Source organism: Hypanus sabinus, chromosome 18, assembly GCF_030144855.1.
Source record: "Hypanus sabinus isolate sHypSab1 chromosome 18, sHypSab1.hap1, whole genome shotgun sequence".
Taxonomy (NCBI): Eukaryota; Metazoa; Chordata; class Chondrichthyes; order Myliobatiformes; family Dasyatidae; genus Hypanus; species Hypanus sabinus.
In genome coordinates this window covers 6,298,151-6,318,084 of record NC_082723.1, presented here as the reverse complement: position 1 = coordinate 6,318,084, position 19,934 = coordinate 6,298,151, and the positions used below count along the sequence as shown (strand labels likewise).

Sequence of the window (19,934 nt, the reverse complement as noted above, 5' to 3'; positions counted from 1 at the left end):
CAGTCTGTTTTCTGGCAAAGGAGTACTTGTAAGTGGGAGGCATTCAGAAGTGAAATTTTGAGGGTGTGGAGTTTGTATGTGCCTGTCAAAATAAAAGTTGAAAGGTAACTGGTGCAGGGAACCTTGGTTCTCAAGAGATATTGAGGCCCCGAATATTTTGTTCCTCTAAATGCCTCAGACTGTTGGTTGCTGCCAAGACTCATTAACGACTGACTCATTAATCATCATTCCAATTCCTGAGCTCATCTGACTTTTTTTTTAGTCGTCTTCTGTTGGATCCTAAAAGCTTCCCAATAGTTTTTGCTCTTTTGTTTGCCCTCTGTTTGGCTTCTCATTTAAGCCATGGTTGTGTCCTCCTGCCTTTCCAATGCCTCCACTTCTTTCGTAAGTATCGATCACTCAGCTCCTGAGTTGCTCCCAGAAACTCCAGCCATTGCTGTTCCATTGTCTCTCCTATTTGTTTTCCCTTTGAAGCAAGTTAGACCTGCTTCTCCATCATGGAGAAGTTCAGCACAGAAACAGACTATTTGGCCCATATAGTCAATGCCAAAAAAACATTTAATCTGTCTGATGCATCTTCCTGCACTGGGACCATCACCCTCCATACCCCTACCAACCAGGCTCCCATCCAAACTTCTTTTAAATGGTGAAACCGAGCTCACATTCATCACTTTTGCTGGCATCTCATTCCGCACTCTCGCGGCCATTTCAGTGAAGTGCTTTTCCACATGCTCTCATTAAATTTTCACCTTCCCCACTTAACCCACGAGTTCTGGTTGTCATCCCACCCAACCTCAGTGGAAAGAGTTGCTGGCATTTAACTTATCGTTTTCCTCATAGTTTTGTAGACTTTTAATGAATCCTCAAAGCAATGTATAATTTCCTTGTTTATGTTTAGAGCCGTTTTTCAGGTGGATAAGATGATGAGGGGCATTGATCGTCTGGATAGTCAGAGGTTTCTTTCCCAAGGCTGAAATGGCTAACACAAGGGGGCAGAGTTTTAAGGTGCTTTGAAATAGATTCCGAGGGGATGTCAGGGGTGAGTGTTTTTACAAAGAGAGTGGTGGGTGCATAGAGAGTGTTTCAGTTCCTGTGGGAACAGGCACCCATGCAGCTCATTGGGAACAGGGAATAATACCAATGGAGAGAGACAACTGAGCCAGATCACAGGTTGGAGATGGCAGAACTGCCCCTATGTTATAGAGACAGGAAGAGCATCAGAGAGTTTGATTGGCATTCCAGATACAAGCACTGTGCCCAGTTAGAAGATGATTTCTCTCTCCAACTTGGGTTGAACTTCACTGTAACAGTGTGATGTCAGATCACGCCCTGCCAACTCAAGTGATCTCATCTGAAATGTTGTCCTGCACCCATTGATCGATTTTGTAAATCTTTTTACAGGTTAAATATGACAAGGAATTTGTCTATGGGAATCTCGAACACAACACGCCAGTTTTGCTGTCTCTGCCCAGATGTTTAAGAAGAGGAGCAAGGGATTCACTCGATCATCAGAACAACTGGCGTGCCCGTCATTTTACACGGGGGGACGCATTCATCTGCTCAGACAGTGGGAATGGATTCACTCGGTCATTTCAACTGAAGGTACATCAGCAAGTTCACACTGGACAAGGCCATTCACTTGTTGTAAGTGTGAGAAGGGATTCAGTCAGTTATCCCACTTGTGGACACACCAGTCAGTTCACATTGGGCAGAGGCAGGTCATTTGCTGAATTTGTGGGGAATGATTCACCAGATCTTCTGACCGAATGGCACACCAGCAAGTTCACACTGGAGAGAGGCTGTTCACCTGCTCGGACTGTGGGAAGGGGTTCACTTGCTCATCCCAACTGAAGGTACATCAGAGGGTTCACACTGGTGAGAGGCCATTCACCTGCTCAGTGTGTGGGAAGGGATTCACTATATCATCTCACCTACTGAGACACCAGTCAGTTCACACTGGCGAGCGGCCGTTCACCTGCTCAGACTGTGGGAAGGGATTCCCTTGCTTATCTAAACTGAAGGTACATCAGAGAGTTCACACTGGTGAGAGGCCATTCACCTGCTCAGACTGTGGGAAGGGATTCACTCAGTCATCTGAACTAAAGGTACATCAGCGAGTTCACACTGGGGAGAGGCCATTCACCTGCTCAGACTGTGGGAAGGGATTCAGTTGGTCATCCCATCTGAAGGTACATCAGCGAGTTCACACTGGAGAGAGGCCATTCACCTGCTCAGTATGTGGGAAGGGATTCATTCAGTCATCTCAGCTGATGATGCACCAGTCAGTTCACACTGGTGAGAGGCCATTCACTTGCTCAGACTGTGGGAAGGGATTCACTTCTTCGTCCCAACTGAAGGTACATCAGCGAGTTCACACTGGTGAGTGGCCGTTCACCTGCTCAGACTGTGGGAAGGGATTTGCTCTGTCATCTCACCTACTAACACATCGGAGAGTTCACACTAGGGAGAAGCCGTTCACCTGCTCAGACTGTGGGAAGGGATTCTCTCAGTCATATAAACTGAAGGTACATCGGAGAATTCACACTGGGGAGAGACCGTTCACCTGCTCAGATTGTGGGAAGGGATTCACTCAGTCATCCATCCTAATGGCACACCAGCAAGTTCACAGTGGGGAGCGGCGTTTCATCTGCTCAAACTGTGGGAAGGGATTCACTCGGTCATCTCATCTACAGAGACATCAGTCAGTTCACACTGGGGAGAGGCTGTTCACCTGCTCAAACGGCGGGAAAGGATTCACTCGATCATCCACCCTCATGGCACACCAGCAAGTTCACAGTGGGAGAGGCTGTTCACCTGCTCAGGCTGTGGGCAGTGATTCACTTGTTCATCTCAACTGAAGGTATATCAGCGAGTTCACACTAGGGAGAGGCCGTTTACCTGCTCAGTGTGTGGGAAGGGATTGACTCAGTCATCTCATCTACAGGCACACAAGTGAGTTTACACAGTAGAGAGGCCGATCAGCTGCTGAGACTTTGGGAAGTAATTCTGTCACCAAAATCAACCAAATGTGCATGATTGAGTTCACAGTGAGGAGAGGCCGTTCACCTGCTATGAATGTGGGGAGCGATTCACTCAGGTCACTTAACCTTATGTAACTCTTGCTTCAGCTAGCGACTTAATATAGGGGGTGATAGCTCCTGAGCTTGGCCAAACCTAAGAAATCTTGTTTGTGTGAATGCTGCATGATGTGTCCCCTGTTACAAATCAATACCCCAAAAATAACAAATGGTACACAATATGCGATTAAACAATTGAGCTATATAATTCTTACTTTGACTATAGGATTAGTAAAGGAAACAAAAATAAGTAAAAGGGCCCTTTCTCTCCATTCGTGTTTTCTCATCTCTCCCTGGCAAAAGACCGTGAAAATCTACCATCCAGACTCACAGGAAAGAACAATATCTCTCTCATTGGATAGCTAGGCACTCCAAAACTCTGTTATTTCCAATCATAAGCTAAACATTGCTGCTGCAGAGAAACCATTAGCTCAGCAGTGAAACAGAACAGAGAGACCATTACATTAGCAGTGAAATCTCACAGCATGTTATACTTGTGACACACTACCGGGTTCACACAGGGGAGAAAGTTTCAATAAGTTGCATGCTGGATATTTGTCCATCACTGTTGCTAAAGCTATTTTGAGAGTGACTGTCAGTGCTGAACTCTGCAATTATTGCTGCCGCTCACCACTTCCAGTTCTGGGCACAGGAGGAGTTTCTTCTACTGCATATTCACCTTTAATGGGACTGGAGTTTAATATTGACTGAGGAGGAGTGTGGCCAGTGAAGAAGTGGAGCTTTGAGGCTTTGCCTCATGTAGTTTTTGCAGATGGATTGTGCAATCAAGTCAATCAAGATTTGAATAGCTCCTGGAGACTGTGCCTGTCTGTGAATGGAGTAACAGCAGTTTCTGTGCTGCTCCTAGTTTTGTCCCTTTCCCCCTAGTTTAAAACAAATTTAATATCTTCTGTTGCTGATTCTTGAAGGGGAACAATATGTCTTTGAGGAGTGGGACGTACTTGTCTGAACCTAGTGATAAAGGCAACGGGAAAGGAAAGATGCAAAAGGAAGGATCTGATGAAATGCCATTGTGGGCTGAAGATATGGCTCGGACACAGTTCATTTAAAGACTAACTTGAAAAGAATAGTAATGAAATTATGTCATTTCTGGGAAAACTTAAAGATCTGGAAGCTCAAGTCACTACACACAAAGAGGAATTGAAGATAATTAAGCAAAAATTGCTTGAAAGTAAAATAAAGTAAAACTCGTTTGGAAAGATATTGAAATAAGATTATAGACCTGGAAACTCGGTCTCACCAAAGAAATATACAAATTGTTGGGCTGCAGGAAGGAGTTTAAAATGGAGATTTAACTGCTTACATTGGTAAGCTTTTTCATACCTTATTTCCTTCTATGTTATCACAGCGGCCTACTATAGAAAGAGCACACAGAACTTTTACTTCAAGATCCAAATAAACCAAGGGCTGCTCTGGTTTGTTTTCATTATTTTAAGATTAAAGGTCAAATAATGCGACAGGTAAGAAAACAGAGTTTTTAGATTTGAGACATCTGAGCTTGGTTTTTATGAAGATTATTCGAAGGAGGTAATGGAACAAAGATCAAAATTTGCTCTGGTAATGAAACAGGCATATGATAAGAAATTTTTTCCTTCCTTGCGTCAACCAACAAGAATTACATTTTTTCCTCCTGATTCTCCTCCTCGTACATTTTGTGATCCTTAAGTTGCGCTGGCGTTTGTTTAAACTCTACCTGCTGCGACTGCAGATTGAACTGTCTGGCATATTATCTGCATAATAGCATTTCGGAAAGAAGATTTATGAAGGCTACTTGGACATTTCATTGAGAGACTACTAAAAGAACATTAGGGGACTTGTTTATTATGGCCTATCATAGTTTTTTTGGTAAGAAGATTTATGGTTCAAGTATGACTGTTTAAATGGTTATATGGACATTCGACAGAGAAAAAGAACATAAAAGGACTTATTCCTTTAACCTAATATCTGGTTTGATATTTTTTGTGTTTTTTTCTTAGTTAACTAACTGGTAGTTTTTCCTACTAATGGGGCTATTTCCATCTCTTATATATACTTAGCGGAGGTTTCAATTATTTGTATAATATTATTTTAAAGATTGTGTTGATCTGTTATTAAACACTATGCTTGGTTTCTCTAGGTAATATGTTTTAGATTTTAATAACTGCTTATTTTTTAAATTCTTTTCAATATATTAGTATGCTTTTTTATATTATGAATATTATTGCATCTTATAACTGAATTTAAAGCTTTTTTAGGGGATTTAATGTTAAGTTTAAGATGGAGCATTTTTTTCTTTTTAAGAGATTACAATTTTTTGGTTTCCTCTTTGTTTAAAACAAGATTAAATATAAACATGGGTTAGTTTGTAGATGCTGGAATGTAAACATTTTCCTTTGCTGAGACTTTGTCGTTCATCTTACAAGGTCAGTGGGTTTCATTTTTTAACTGGGGGATGGATAGAGAACCTTTTTAAATCTTTTTTTTTCGGACAGACAGAGCAGTCTTGCTGTGTTTTCTATCATAGGGTGCCTGCTTTTTCTGCGCTGTGGGGGGAGTGGGATGGGTTTAGAATTAGAGTTTTTTTTTCCCATTGGGTGGTTCTGGAGCATGTGTGTTTTCTGTGTGGTTGTATTCTCCATCACCACCATTTTTGATCATCCCGTATTGGTATGTGCTCGGCGCATGTGTAAAGTAGAATAAAATTATAGTATGGACTCTAAACAGATTAATGTAATAAGTTAGAATGTACATGGTTGGAATCATCCTCTCAAATGAAAAAAGACTGAAAATCATTCAACCTGATACAATTTTTGCCCAGGAGACGCATATCAAGGCGGGAGATCAAAATAGGTTTTTTGGATCGTGGAGGAGTTTGCAATTTCACTCCACTTCTCAAAGTAAAACTAAGGGAGTGTCTATTTTTATTAAATCCAATATTTTGTTCATTCAAGAGGACATTAAGTCAGATTCTGTTGTCTATTTTTAATTGTTAAAGGAGTAATTTGTAACAGAAAAGCTGTTTTGGTCAATTTGAATGGTCCTAACTTAAATGATCTTTTTTTTTAAATGTATTTGCTTTACTGCCTCATTTAAATGAATATATGTTGATAATGGGCGGGGATTTTAACTGTTGTTTAAATCCTTTGACAAGAGCTCAAACAACCAGCAACTTCCAAATCACTCCGCATTACTTATTAATTCCTTTTTGACTGATCTTTGGATTGATTGAATTATGTAGATATTTACACACTGATGATAGAGAATATTCTTTTTTGTCACATGTTTATAGAAAATATTCAAGAATCAATTATATTATAGTTGACCTTTGCTTCTTGCCTAGTGTTAAGAATTGTGAATATGACACTATCGCTGTATCTGCTCATGCAGCTTTCAGTTTGTCTTTCGAATTCGATGATGCCATCCTTGCCCACCCACCTTGGCGCCTGTCTCAGACATCATTGCAGAATTCAGACTTTGTTAGCTTCATTGAAAACCAGGTAAAATATTTTTTTTCTTTTTAATGTTACAGGGGGTACATCTAAATGAATCATATGGGATACATTTAGAGCATTTTAAGGTGGTCAGATAATTTCTTATTCTGCTAACCTGAAAAAACAGACTAAAGTAGAATTAGATAAGATTACAAAACAAGTTAAAGACTTTGATAGTATTATTTCCCCTAATTTAAACAAAGGATGGAACTTCAATCACAATATAATTTATTATTAACTCATCCTATTGAAGGCTATTTGCATAAGCTAAAAAGTCAATTTTATATGTTTTGAGATAAAAATAACAAACTGCTTGCGGCTCAATTAAAAACGGCCAGAGCCAAAAGGCAAATTTTGAAAATCTGTAGGAAAGATGGTTCCCTGGCTTGGGAATCTGAAGATAATAAGATTTTTCTAGATTTTTATACTGATCTTTATAAACCTAAATTTCCAGTAGATTCTTCTAAAATGAAATTTTTTTTACGAAAGATTGTTTTTCCTTGAATTTCTGTTAAGGATCAAAAAACTCTTGTTGCCCAAATTACCGAAGCCAAAATTCATAAAGCTATTTTTTCAATGCCATCTGGTAAGGCCCCTGGACTTGATGGGTGCCCTGTAGAATTTTATTAAAAAATTGGAAAATTGCTCTCTCCGTATATGTAGGAAATGTTTAAGGACTCTTTTGTGAAAGGCAATTTACACTTTACTTTTTATGACGCTCCTATTGCTTTAATTCTTAAAAAGGATAAAGGTCCTTCTGATTGTGCTTCATTTAGACCTATTTCATTATTGAATGTTGATGCTCAGATCCTGTCAAAGATAATGGCCAATTGGTTTGAAAATTTTTGGGTAAAGTTATTTTTAAAGATCAAACAGGCTTTATAGACAGCCGTTATTCCTTTTCAAATGTTTGGAGATTATTTAACATTATATACCCATCTTCTTCTAAAACTCCACAATGTGTCATCTCTTTCAATGCTGAAAAAGCGTTCGATTGAGTTGCATGGAAATATTTTTTTAATGTTTTAGAAAAATTTGGTTTTGGTGTTAATTTAAATAATTGGATTAGAATGATATATAAAACTCCTATTGCCTCTGTTATTACTAATAATTGTAGATATCTTTTTTCAGCTTTCACGGAGGAGAAGACAAGGTTGTCTATTAAGTCCTTTGTTATTTAACTTAAAATTAGAATCCCTTGGTATTACTCTTCGTGAAGCTAAAGATATTCATGGGATTCTTGTGAATGAGATTTCTCTTTACACTGACGATTTTCTGGTTTATGTATCTAATCCTGAGGAATCTCCCTGCCTTGCTAAAATTATTTAATGAGTTTGGAGATTTTTTAGGATATAAAATAAATTTTAATAAAAATGAACTGTTTCCTTTAAATGAATCTGTTTCTATATATGTTAATAGTCCTTTCAACATTATGGATTCTTTTACATATTTATGCGATATAATCTCTTAAAAAAAAAGGATCTTTACAAAGCTAATTTTGTTCCCTGAGTAGATTCTATGAAGTATTTCTTTAGTGGATGGAACCCACTTACATCTTCACTTGTTGGTCACATCCATATAGTCAAAATGCTGATTTTACCAAAATTTTTATATTTATTTCAGAATATCCCTTTTTTTTGACAAAGATGTTTTTTTGATCTGATTGATTCTATTATCTCATCTATAATATGGAATGATAAAAGACCAAGAATTAGTAAATGTCACTTTCAAAAATTGAAAAAGGATTGCCTAATTTAAGAATGTATTACTGGGCTGTTAATGTGCAATATATGTCCTTTTGGTTACGCTGGGTTGATAAGAATGAATGGCCAATTTGGGTAGATTTGGAATTGAAAGCTGTGAAACAGTTTTATTTAACCTCATTGTTGGGAGCTGCTTTGCAATTAGCTAAAGTTGCTAATTTAAATTTATACCCTGTGATTAAGTATTCTTTACAAATTTGGCTCCAGTTCCGTAATTTTTTAATCTTAAGAAATTTAAACTTTATAGTTTAATTTATAATAATTTTTTAAAGCATTCTTTGAGTGATCCAATTTTTTTACTTTGGAAAATAAAGGTATTATTGCTTTGTTGGATCTATTTAAAGAAGATAGACTGATGCCTTTTGAACAATTAGTTGATAAATATTCTCTTTCGTATTCACCCTTTTTACAATACCTTCAAGTTAGAAATTTCTTACAAAAACATTTAACTAATTTTCCTTACTTATTGAATGCCGGCTTGTTAGATACTATTACGAATATGAACCCTTTGATGAAGGGTTCCATTGGAAGAATTTATAAATTACTATCACAATGGGATAAGTGTCCTTTATTCAAGATTAAACAAGATCGGAACTTAATTTGACTTTTATGATGGAGGACTGGACACGGATTCTGAAGTTGGTTATCTCTTCTTCGATTTGTGCTAGTCATGCATTGATTCAATTTAAAGTTGTACATCATTACTATTTGACAAAGGACGGATTGTCTAAAATGTTTCCTGATGTTGATAGTTATTGTGATAGATGTAAAACTGAGACAACTACACTGACACACATGTGTCAGTCTTGTTCTACACTGGAACAGTTCTGGAAGTCAGTTTTTTTCTACAATTTCTAAAGCACTTAAAATTAATTTACATCCCAACAAATTAACTGTACTTTTTGGAATAATTCCTCAAAATATCCAAGTTATTTCTTTGTCTGACCAACATGTTATTGTGTTTGTTACATTGATAGTTAGGAGGGCCGTTCTGTTGAAGTGGAAAGAAACGTCGGCTCCCACTCTGTTACGGTGGTTCTTCCAAGTGATGCTATGTCTTAGTTTGGAGAAAATTAGTTGAACCTTTGAACCTGTGTTTGATTTTGAGGAAAAAAAGGCGTTCATGGTCTCGTTATTACCATTTGAGTTAATTGATAATTTTCTCCATGATCTAATTGTATTTTTTTTTCTTGCTGGCATTTTGATGGTTCTCTTTAGAAGCTTTTTGTATGACGCATGGCTCCAGGGTTGAGTTCTTAATACTTTTTTCCCTCACTTTGCTTTAGTGTTTTTTTTTCCTTTTTTTTGTGTCACCATATTTTTCAATCTTTAAAACAATGTTTTTTTTTCCTTGACAATAAGTGTTATTTACTTCAATGTACTCTTGTTATTTTCGACAATAATAATGAAAATATTTGAATAGTTCAGACTCAGCAGAAAGCAGCTGATTGGGCTTTCGAGGTCAGGTGACCAAGCATTCTGTTTCGGTAATGGTAAATTGAATAGCTCAACAAACAAATATAAAGAGGGGTAGCTCAAGCGGAGCAGCCAGTGAGTGAGTGGGGCCAGAGCAGCAGTGGAGCTTTGGGGCTTTGACTCAAGAGATTTTGTCGAGCAGAGGCGGAGGACGAACTTGCTCCCAGTGGGTAAGGCCAGGTAAGGTTCTTTAATTAATTTAATTAACTTAGGAGTTGGTGATGGAGGCATTAGATAGGGCAGTCCAGTGCTCCGATTGTAAGATGTAGGAGTCAGGGACAGCACAATTGTCTCTGATAACTACACCAGCAAGAGAAGCATCCAGCTTAATCTCTTGTCAAGCCGAGTTAGGGAACTGGAGCCAGATGAACTTCAGATCATACGGGAGGCAGAGGCAGTAATAGATCGAATTTTCATGGAGGCGGTCTCCCCTAAAAGTCAGGAGACGGGTAACTAACTGGGTGACTGTCCAGAGTGGGAGGGGGAACAGACAGAGAGAGCAGAGCACCCCTGTGGCTGTTCCCATCAACAATAAGTTTACTGTTTTGGATGTATTTGGTGGGGATGACCTACCAGGGACAAATTGTAGTGGTCGTGTCTCTGGCAGTGACTGGCCCCTTTGCTGTGAAAGGAAGGAGGGAAAAGAGGAGAGCAGTAGTGATTGGGGATTCGATAGTTATGGGGACAGTTAAGAGGTTCTGTGGGAAAGATCGAGAATCCTGGATGGTGTGTTGCCACCCTGGTGCCTGGGTCCATGATATCTTGGATCGAGTTCTCGGTATTCTCAGGAAAGAGGGTGAGCAGTCAGCTGTGGTCCAAGTGGGGACCAATGACATAGATAGGAATAGGGATGAGGTCCTGAAGACGGAATATAGAGAGTTAATATAAAAGTTAAAAAGCAAGGGTGGTAATCTCAGGATTGCTGCCTGTGCCAAGAGGCAGAGAGGGTAGGAACTGGAAGTCATGGCAGTTGAATGGGTGGCAGAAGAGTTGGTGCAGGGGACAGAGTTCAGATTTCTGGAACATTGGGATCTCTTCAGGGAAAGGTCTGACCTGTACAAAGTGGACCGGCTGCACAAGAACTGGAAAGGGACCAATATCCTGGCGGCCAGGTTTGTTAGAACTGTTGATGAGGGTTTAAACTAGTTTGGCAGGGGGTGGGAATCAGAATGTGAGTGCAGAGATTAGGGTACAAGGACAAGGGCATGGTGCTATGTGTTCTGAGTTGGTGAGGAAGGACAGGCAGGCAATAAAACATAAATGTAGCCACAGAGGGGTTGAAATGTGTCTATTTCAATGCCAAGAGTATTGGGAGTAAAGTGGATGAACTTAGAGCATGGATCCGTGTGTGGAGTTATGACACTGGCCGTTACTGAAATCTGGCTGGAGGAAGGACAGCATTGGCTGATGGAGGTGCCGAGGTTGAGGTGTTTTAAAAGGAATAGGATGGGAGGTAGAAAGGTGAGGGGGGGAAGAACTAGCAGTACTGGTCAGGGATAGTTTCACGTCTATAGAAAAGGGAGGACGCTGCAGCGGGCGTGTCCATTGAGTCAGTGTGGGTGGAAGTCAGAAATAGGAAGGGAACAATCACGTGTGCTGGGAGTAGTCTATATGCCCCCAAATAGCCCTCGGGACACCGAGGAGCAGATAAGCAGGCAGATTTTAGAATGGTGCAAGAAATACAGGGTTGTAGTTATGGGTGATTTCAACTTCCCTCATATTGACTGACACCACCTGACTGCAAGGGGGATAGATGGGGCTGTATATGTCTGGTGTGTTCAAGAAGGATTCCTGATACAGTATGTGGACCGGCTGATGAGAGGAGAAGTCATACTGTAGCTAGTTCTAGATAATGAACCTAATAAGGCGGCAGACCTCTTGGTGGCAGAGAATTTTGGTGAGAGTGACCTCAACTCCCTTGGCTTCAGCATTGCTATGGAAAAGGATAAAAGCAGGCAATGGGAAAGTGCTTAACTGGGGAATGGCTAACTGAAGGGATGAGGCAGGAACTAGTGGGAGTAAACTGGAAACAGATGTTCAAAGGTGAAAGCACAGAAGTAATGTGAAGGAGGTTTAGGGAACACTTGTGCTGGGTTCAGGATAGGTTTGTCCCACTCAGGCAAGGAAAAAAAAATGGTAAGAAAAGGGAACCATGGCTGACAAAACATATGAGGCAACTCGTCAAGAGAAAGAAGAAAGCATATGTTAGATACAAGAAGCAGGAAGCAGGAGAGGCTCATGGGAAATAGAGGATAGCCAGGAAGGAGATTAAGAAAGGATTTAGGATTTAGGGGCATAAGAAGGCCTTGGCATCCAGGATTAAGGAAAACCCCATGGTGTTCTATGCGTATGTGAAGAGCAACAATGACAAGAATGAAGTTGGGACCGCAAAAGGATAAAGAAGCCAACATGTGCCTGTAGGCGCAGGAGGTTGGAGAGTTACTAAATGGATACTTTGCTTCAGTATTCATAAGTGAAAAGGATCTTTATCAGTGTGTGGTCGAAATAGAACACGCCTGTGTGCTGGAGAATGTGGAGATTAAGGAGGAAGAAGTGTTGGATCTTCTTAAAAACCACAAATCCCCAGCTCCAGACAAGATATACCCCAGGTTGATGTGGCAAGTGAGAGAAGAGATTGCTGGAGAAGCAGCTATGATCTTTGAATCCTCTTTGGCTGCAGGGGAGGTGCCGGAGGATTGGAAAACGGCTAATGTAGTTTCCTTGTTAAAAAAGGTAACAGCGAAACCTGGTGAGACCTGGTAGAGACCGGTGAGTCTTACGTCGGTTGTCTGCAAACCATTGGAAAGGATTCTTAAGGATAGGATCTACGAGCATTCGGAGAAGTACAGTCTACTCAAGGATAGTCAACATGGCTTTATGAAGGGAAGATCGTGCCTCACGGGCCCAATTGAGTTTTTTGAAGAGGTAACAAAATAAATTGATGAGGGTAGGGTGGTAGATGTCATCTACATCGATATTAACAAGGCATTTGACAAGGTACCCCGCGAAAGACTCATCCAGAAAGTCATGAGGCATGGGATCAGTGGATCCTTGCTGTTTGGATAAAGACATGGTTACTGGAGGAAATCAGGGGTTAGTTGTGGAAGGAAGGTATTCCGCCTGGAGGTCGGTCAGCTCCTGGAGGTGCTGCAAGGATCAGTCCTGGGACCCCCGCTGTTTGTGATGTTTATAAATGACCTGGATGAAGACGCAGGAGGGTGGGTGAGTAAGTTTGGGAATGACACGAAGATTGGAGGAGCTATGGATGGAGATTGTCGAAGGTTACAAGAGGGTTTGTACAGGATGCAGAGTTGGCCAGAATGTTGGCAGATGGAGTTCAATCCGATAAGTTTGCGGTGATGCATTTTAGAAGGACAAACCAGAAGGCTGAGCACAGGGTTAATGGTCGGTCACTTAAGAGTGTGTATGAACAGAGGGACATTGGGGTTCAAATCCATTCATCCCTCACGGTCTCTGCACAGATTAATAGAATAGTTAAGAAGGCCTATGGGATGCTAGGCTTTTATAATTGGGGGATTGTGTTCAAGAGTAGAGAGGTCATGTTGCAACTCTAGTAAACTTTGGTGAGACTACACTTAGGGTATTGTTTTCCATTCTGGTCACCTCATTATAGGAAGGATGTGGAAGCTATGGAGAGGGTGCAGAGGAGATTTACAGGGACATTGCCTGGATTGGAAAACAAGTGTTATGAGGCATGGTTAACAGAGCTGGACCTTTTCACTTTAGAGCATAGAAGGATGAGTGGGGTCTTTGTAGAGGTCTACATGCTTATGAGAGGCATAGATAAGGTGATAGCCAGTACCTGTTTCCCAGGACACGAATAGGAAACAACAGAGGGCATACATACACAGTTAAGTTAAAGGAGAGAAGTTTATGGGAGACATCAGGGGCATTTTTCTTTACACAGAGTTTTGTGAGTGCCTGGGATGACTTGCCAGGGATTGTGGTGGAGGCTAAAACATTAGGGGCATTTAAGAGCCTCTTGCACAGGCAATTGGTGGAAAGAGATATATGGCTTGGCGCAAAATCGAGTGCCGAAGGGTCTGTATTGTGCTGTCATATCCTGGTGTCTAGTGTCTTCTAGTGTCATTTACAATCGGTGTCCACGTACTTGCCATTGGTGCCTGTTAGTGCCCTTGGAATTCCGTGGCTTAGTACTGATAAGTACCCATACTTTTCGTTGAAGCTAGCATTTATTGAAGCAAATGTTGGAGTAACTGAGACCATTGCAACGGATGGAACTTTTCTAGTGAGAAGGTTCCAAGGAGCATGCAAAGAGAGAAGTAGAGAGAACTTTTTGAACATCTTGTCCATTCACCATCTGTTCAGAGCTGCTTTTAAGAAGGTGCAAGTTCCTGCTAAGTAGGATGATGAACGGAAAGGAGGAACTGTGAAGTGCATCCCATCTAAACCTGTCATGTTACATTCTGGGAGCAGCTAGAGCGACAGGAAACCCTACATTTGCTGAAATGTTCGAGGAATGGAAATGGAGATTAACTGATAACGTGTTGAAATGTGAAGACGCCTTTTCCACTGGCAGTCCTGAGGTTGATTTCTCCAAGAGTACTTGCCACAGTATTAGAGGAACCGAGGGCATCCCTTTCCGAGAGAGGTCTCGCTGATTGTTTCCAGCGGGGGTTCCTGACATTCATCCGCAGCTGATGAAACAGAGGGAAGCTAAGTTTAGTCATGGAGCAGCAGCGCCGAAGCCGTCGGGAGACGCAAGTGATAGACACGGGGAGAGGCGGTCCAGTAGACAGCTGGGAGACACGAGTGATCGACACCGGGAGAGATGGTCCAGTAGTCGGCTGGGTGACGCAATAGACAATAGGTGCAGAAGTAGACCATTCGGCTTCTCGAGTCTGCACCGCCATTCTGTGAACATGGCTGATCATTCACTATCAATACCCTGTCCCTGCCTTGTCCCCCTATCCCTTGATTCCCCTATCCATTAGATATCTATCTAGCTCCTTCTTGAAAGCATCCAGAGAATTGGCCTCCACCGTCTTCCGAGGCAGTGCATTCCACACCTCCACAACTCTCTGGTAGAAGAAACTCTTCCTCAACTCTGTTTTAAATAACTGACCTCTTATTCTCAATCTATGCCCTCTGGTACTGGACTCTCCCAACATCTGGAACATATTTCCGTATCACGAGTGATAGAGACTGTCCAAGGGATGATTTGATGCGCGAACCACTCACTCTCCTGAATTTCCCTGAGTAGAGACCCAGAACCAGCACATGATTCTCGCAATACAAAGCTTTCAACCCGGGAATAATTTTCTAAACCACCTCTGAACCGTCTGTAGTGACAGCACACCCTGTCTCAAACAAGGGGCTCCAAACTGCTCACAATACTCAAGGTAAGGTCTCATCAGTGCATTTTAAAACCTGAAAATTCCATCGCTGCATCCATACTCCATTCCCTTGGAAATGATCGCGAACATCACATTGGCCTTCAACACCACTTTCGCAACCTGCATATTCACCTTCAGGGAATGCAGGACGATCAACGTTGAGTCCTTTTGCACCTCAGATTTTCCAATTTTCTCTACGATTAGAAAATAGCCTTCCATTGTATTTCTTCTGCTCAAGTGCAGCACCATACATTTCGTGGCAGTGTTTTATGTCTGTCACTTCTTTGCCCATCCTCTTCATCTTCCTCTGTCCTTTTGTAGACTTTCTACTTCCTCCAGATTTCCTGCACCTCCACCTATCTTCATCTGGACCGCAAACCTGTCCGTATGATCATCAATTCCATCATCCAAGTCATTAACATATAAAATAAGAGTATTCATCCCTCAGTTGTACTGTATCCTGCAGTTCTGTTATATATTATGCTACCTCAATTGCAACTCTCTTTATGTTTAATCTAATACGCTTATTTTGTCCAGATTTTATTTTTATAACTTTTTAAATCATATTTACTATCTGTAATAAGTGTTTCAGCTTTACGTGAATAATTTCAAATCGTGCATATTCGATCCTCTGTCAATGTGTAATTCATTTGGTTGTCTCTGAGAGAGGTTAAATCTAAACAAACTCCAGTGAGCTTCATAGTCGCCCTGGATTATTGCATAAAATAACAATATTGCTATTATCATTATTCTTTCACTTGACTTTGCACAGATTGCTGTATTGTACACATTGTGTGTTTTGATGTCAATCCCATTGCTTCAAATGGTGATATATGCATAAGATATGCTGTGATGCAATATTTACTTTCTGCTCTGAACTTTGAATCAATTGGGCCAAAGGCTACTTTCCATGCTGTCCGACTTAAAATGTCTGCATTGCAAAACAAGGAAGAGTGGCCTGTTAAACAACGGAAAGTGAATATCATCCAGTCCAGAATGATCAATCTGATATTCCCAAACCCAGAAAGGTGTTAAACACATGTTACGGAGCTCCGCGGCAGATGTACGCTTAAGAACGACAATGTAAAATGCCGTTTCAATATAGTGACCAACAACGTGTTTGAATGGCCCCGATGTCATTCTGTCCAAACAACAGCCACGGTTAAGAGGGTGACACAGACACTCTTCAACGAGGCTTCTTTCACATCAAAATCTGCAGCCTGAATCCCATGGAACCCGTTATTCTGTACTCTGTTGTGACTAAAACAAAATCTTTATCTTAATTGTGTCTTTCTCATACTCCCAAACAGACAACGCTTTGATCGCTGCAGTAAAATTACAGTGATTGCATTATAAATAACAACACGTGAGAAACAGAGTATTTGTCGAGAGTGGGGTTTGAACCCACACGTTGGAGACCAGAACAATCGAGTTTACTGGGAAGCGACTTTCTCTCCTTATGTCTGGAGCTTTAGACCTCTCGGCCACCCTGACAGCACCTGTTGTACTCTCTCCACATGCCGGATAAACAGCTGTATTTCAGAATAGTCTGAATGACTGCTTTGATGAGAGGATATACATGCAAACACACTCTATATCCTGGGGTTTTAAATGAATATGGACGTGATGCATTTTCTCAGTTTGCCGAACATGTGCGGAATCAGAGCGTCCAGCATCACAGCACTGGAATTGAGCTGCACCCCGTTCAGGCCATCCTCCAGAGAGAGGATGACGAGGATTCGGAGAGTGTGCAGAAGAGCATCACCGAGAGGCGACCTGAATTAGACTGTTTGTGCAATAACGGGAGGTAAGTTAAACTTGTTCTTTTTCTCTGGAGCATTGGAGGTGAGGGGGGATCTGATACACGTGTCTTAGATTTTCAGGCACAGATAATGGTAGAGCACGCAGAAGTTGTCTCCATTCCAGGGTTTACATGTCTTTAAACGATCCCCTCTTAGGGCATACATTTCAACTAAGAGGGGATCGTTTTAAACAAGATGTGCCAACACCCTACCACTCTATGTCGGCAAGACCAAGGACTGATTGTTGTCCTCAGCAGAGGGAAAACCAGAGATCCTTGAGCCAGTTCTCCTTGCAGGATCAGAGGCGGGGCGCGTCAGTAACTTTAAATTGTTGGTATAACTCTTTCCTCTACTTTCTGAGGAGACTGCAGAGATTCAGCATGACATCAAAACCCTTGATGAGCTTCTGTAGATGTGTCGTAGAGAGTATATTGTCTGTCTGCAGCAAGATGTGGTACGGAAATACCATACCTTTGAAGGAAAATCTTTAAAAAGTTAGTGAATTCGCCTCAGTCCATCACGGGAAAATTAAGCAGATCCACATAAAATGATGTCATCGGAAAACAGCATCCACTGTCAGAGGTCGTCACCATCCTGCCATGTTCTTCTGCGCTGCTGCCATCGGGTAGATGGTACAAGAGCCTCAGGACTCGCATCACTTCGTTCAAAAACAGTTACTACCCATCAGCAATCAGACCTTTGATCAACAGGTGATAATGTACGCTCACGTGCCCATCCATTGAATAATCTGACAACCAATGATTTCACTTCATAAAATTTTCTATATTGAACAGCTGAGTATGCCAGGAGGAGCTCAGCAGACCAGGCAGCATCTGTGGAAAAGCATAAGCAGTCGGCGTTTCGGGCCGAGATGCTTCACTGTGAACTTTTTTTTCTGAATAAATCACTTACCCAGAATTCGGTGTACGGTGATCTGTTGTAACACGATGTGAAAAACAATCTTATCCTCCAACAGTTTTTCTAATCCACCTCAACAACCCAGGTTTTGTTTGCAGAAATAACGTCGCCTCGATTGAACGCTTAAAGACAAATTTTGTCAGGAGTGGGATTCGAACCCAAAGCCCCAGATGGAGACCAGAACCCTCCCGTTTGTCGGAAGGACTTTCATTCCTTGAGTCTGGCGCCTTAGACCACTCTGGCACCCTGATAACTTTTGTTGTGTGTGTTGAGAACGGAATAAATGCCTGATTTGTAAGAAAAGTCATATACACACAATCACATATATCATCCTGTCAATCGGAAATGAAAGCGAGAGTGTTACAGTTTGCTCAGGTTAGGCAGCTTGTGTGGAGAGTGAAGCTGTAAAATATTACAATTCGAAGACTCGGGAGACGCGTTTCGAAAAGGATTTGGGAAGGACGTTTGTTGAGATGAATGAGAACGCTTGGAAGACTCAGTGTTTTCACATTTAGGGAAGTGGAGAAATAAACGTCAATAGACAGGATTGAATCTAAAAACAATATTTGGGAGTTGATCGCAACAACGTCAACAGAAACTGAACGCAGGAGGTTCAATTATACGGGGCAACGCTGCTTTACAGATGGATGTTGGTAAGTAGACTACAAGGCCCAATAATCTGATGATTGTGGAAGAAAGCGAAGATGTGGCAAGATTCGCAAGAAAATGAGACATCGTGCATAAAGGCCGTTTGGTCTGCTGTGTCTGGTTCATCATTCCGTCATGGATGTGTTATGACAGTCAGAATGTTGTGCAGGCTTTTCGGTCAATGTGATGGAGAGGAAACAGAAGCAGGGTGTGTGGGACGTTCGAGCAGCGGCCTTTCTGAGAGTGAGATGAGACGCTCAGGTTCCCGGACCCACAGAACATTAAAATAAGACAGGGACAGGCTCTGGACGCCACCGACTCAGTAAAAGGCTCCTCGCGGGATGTGGAAGACGGGGAGGCCTCCAGAGTTCCTGATGACGACACCTGCCGGAAGTGCACACAGTTGCAGCGTGTAACAGTCCGCCCTGGGGTGCTGGAGTTGAATCTGGATGAACTCCGGTTCATTCAGGGCCACGGGCGTGATGGACCAGAAAATATAGAGTGGTAGGGCAGCCAGGGTGCAGGACGCAGAAAACTGGGTGACAATCTGAAGGAAAAAGGGTTTAAAGACCCAGTGCAGACCATCTGTATGGCCATCACCGTCAGCGACACCTGGGTGCCGTTTCTGGTTGGATGACCCAGCAGGGGAAAGACATAGAGGTCGGATCTCTGGCACTGAGAATGGTCTGTGACTCAGAATGGTAAGGGAAGAACAGATTCCTGGATGGTATGTTGCCCTCCCGTGTGCCAGGGTCCGGGACAACTTGGATTCAGGTTTGATCATTCTTTAGTAGGAGCGTGAGCCGGCATGGGTTGGCTCCAGTTCGGTGCCAATGACATCGGTAGGAACAGTGACGAATTTATGCAATGGAAATTCAGAGATTTAGGTGCTGAGGTGTAGGGCAGGATCTTCGGCGTTCTGACAGCGACTCGTGCCGCGTCCTAATCAGGCCAGTAAAGGAAATATGATACAGATTAACACGTGGCTAAGGGTCTGGCATTTCAGTATCCCTGAGTTCCTTTGTTTCAGAGTGATAGAGCGGGATGGACTAAAGCAGGAAAAGTAGCGTTAATAGTCAGCGAAAATGTCACGGCTGACTTCAGTCAGGACAGATGCAGAATTAAACTATTATGGTTTTATGAGAGGAAAGGTATGATCACGTTAATGGGGATAGTTTACTGACCACCCAATAGTCAATCATATTTAGACGGCCAATGTTGTGGAGATATCGCTGTTTATTGCAAATCATTACGGTTGTTAATAACATTCCGCACATTGATTGTTAAGTCCACACTTTTAAAGGACTATATGGGTAGGAGATCGTCCAATGTGTTCAAGATTTTTTTTTTTTAATTTGTGCGTTTACGAGCTGCCGAGAGC

At 41.7% G+C, this 19,934-nt stretch overlaps 1 protein-coding gene across 4 annotated transcripts in view; it reads left to right on the top strand.

Moving 5' to 3' along the window:
- LOC132407302 (zinc finger protein 239-like) overlaps positions 1 to 6,607 on the top strand; it is a 29,454-nt gene extending 22,847 nt beyond the window's left edge. For 3 of the 4 annotated variants that reach the window (XM_059993613.1, XM_059993611.1, XM_059993612.1), the window contains one exon: positions 1,402 to 6,607. In XM_059993613.1, the coding sequence (XP_059849596.1) occupies positions 1,767 to 2,858 (1,092 nt within the window). In that variant the 5' untranslated portion in view covers positions 1,402 to 1,766 and the 3' untranslated portion in view covers positions 2,859 to 6,607. The remainder of the gene's footprint in view (positions 1 to 1,401) is intronic. The other variant, XR_009516441.1, reaches the window with a different exon arrangement.
- The last annotated feature ends 13,327 nt before the right edge of the window (positions 6,608 to 19,934 follow it).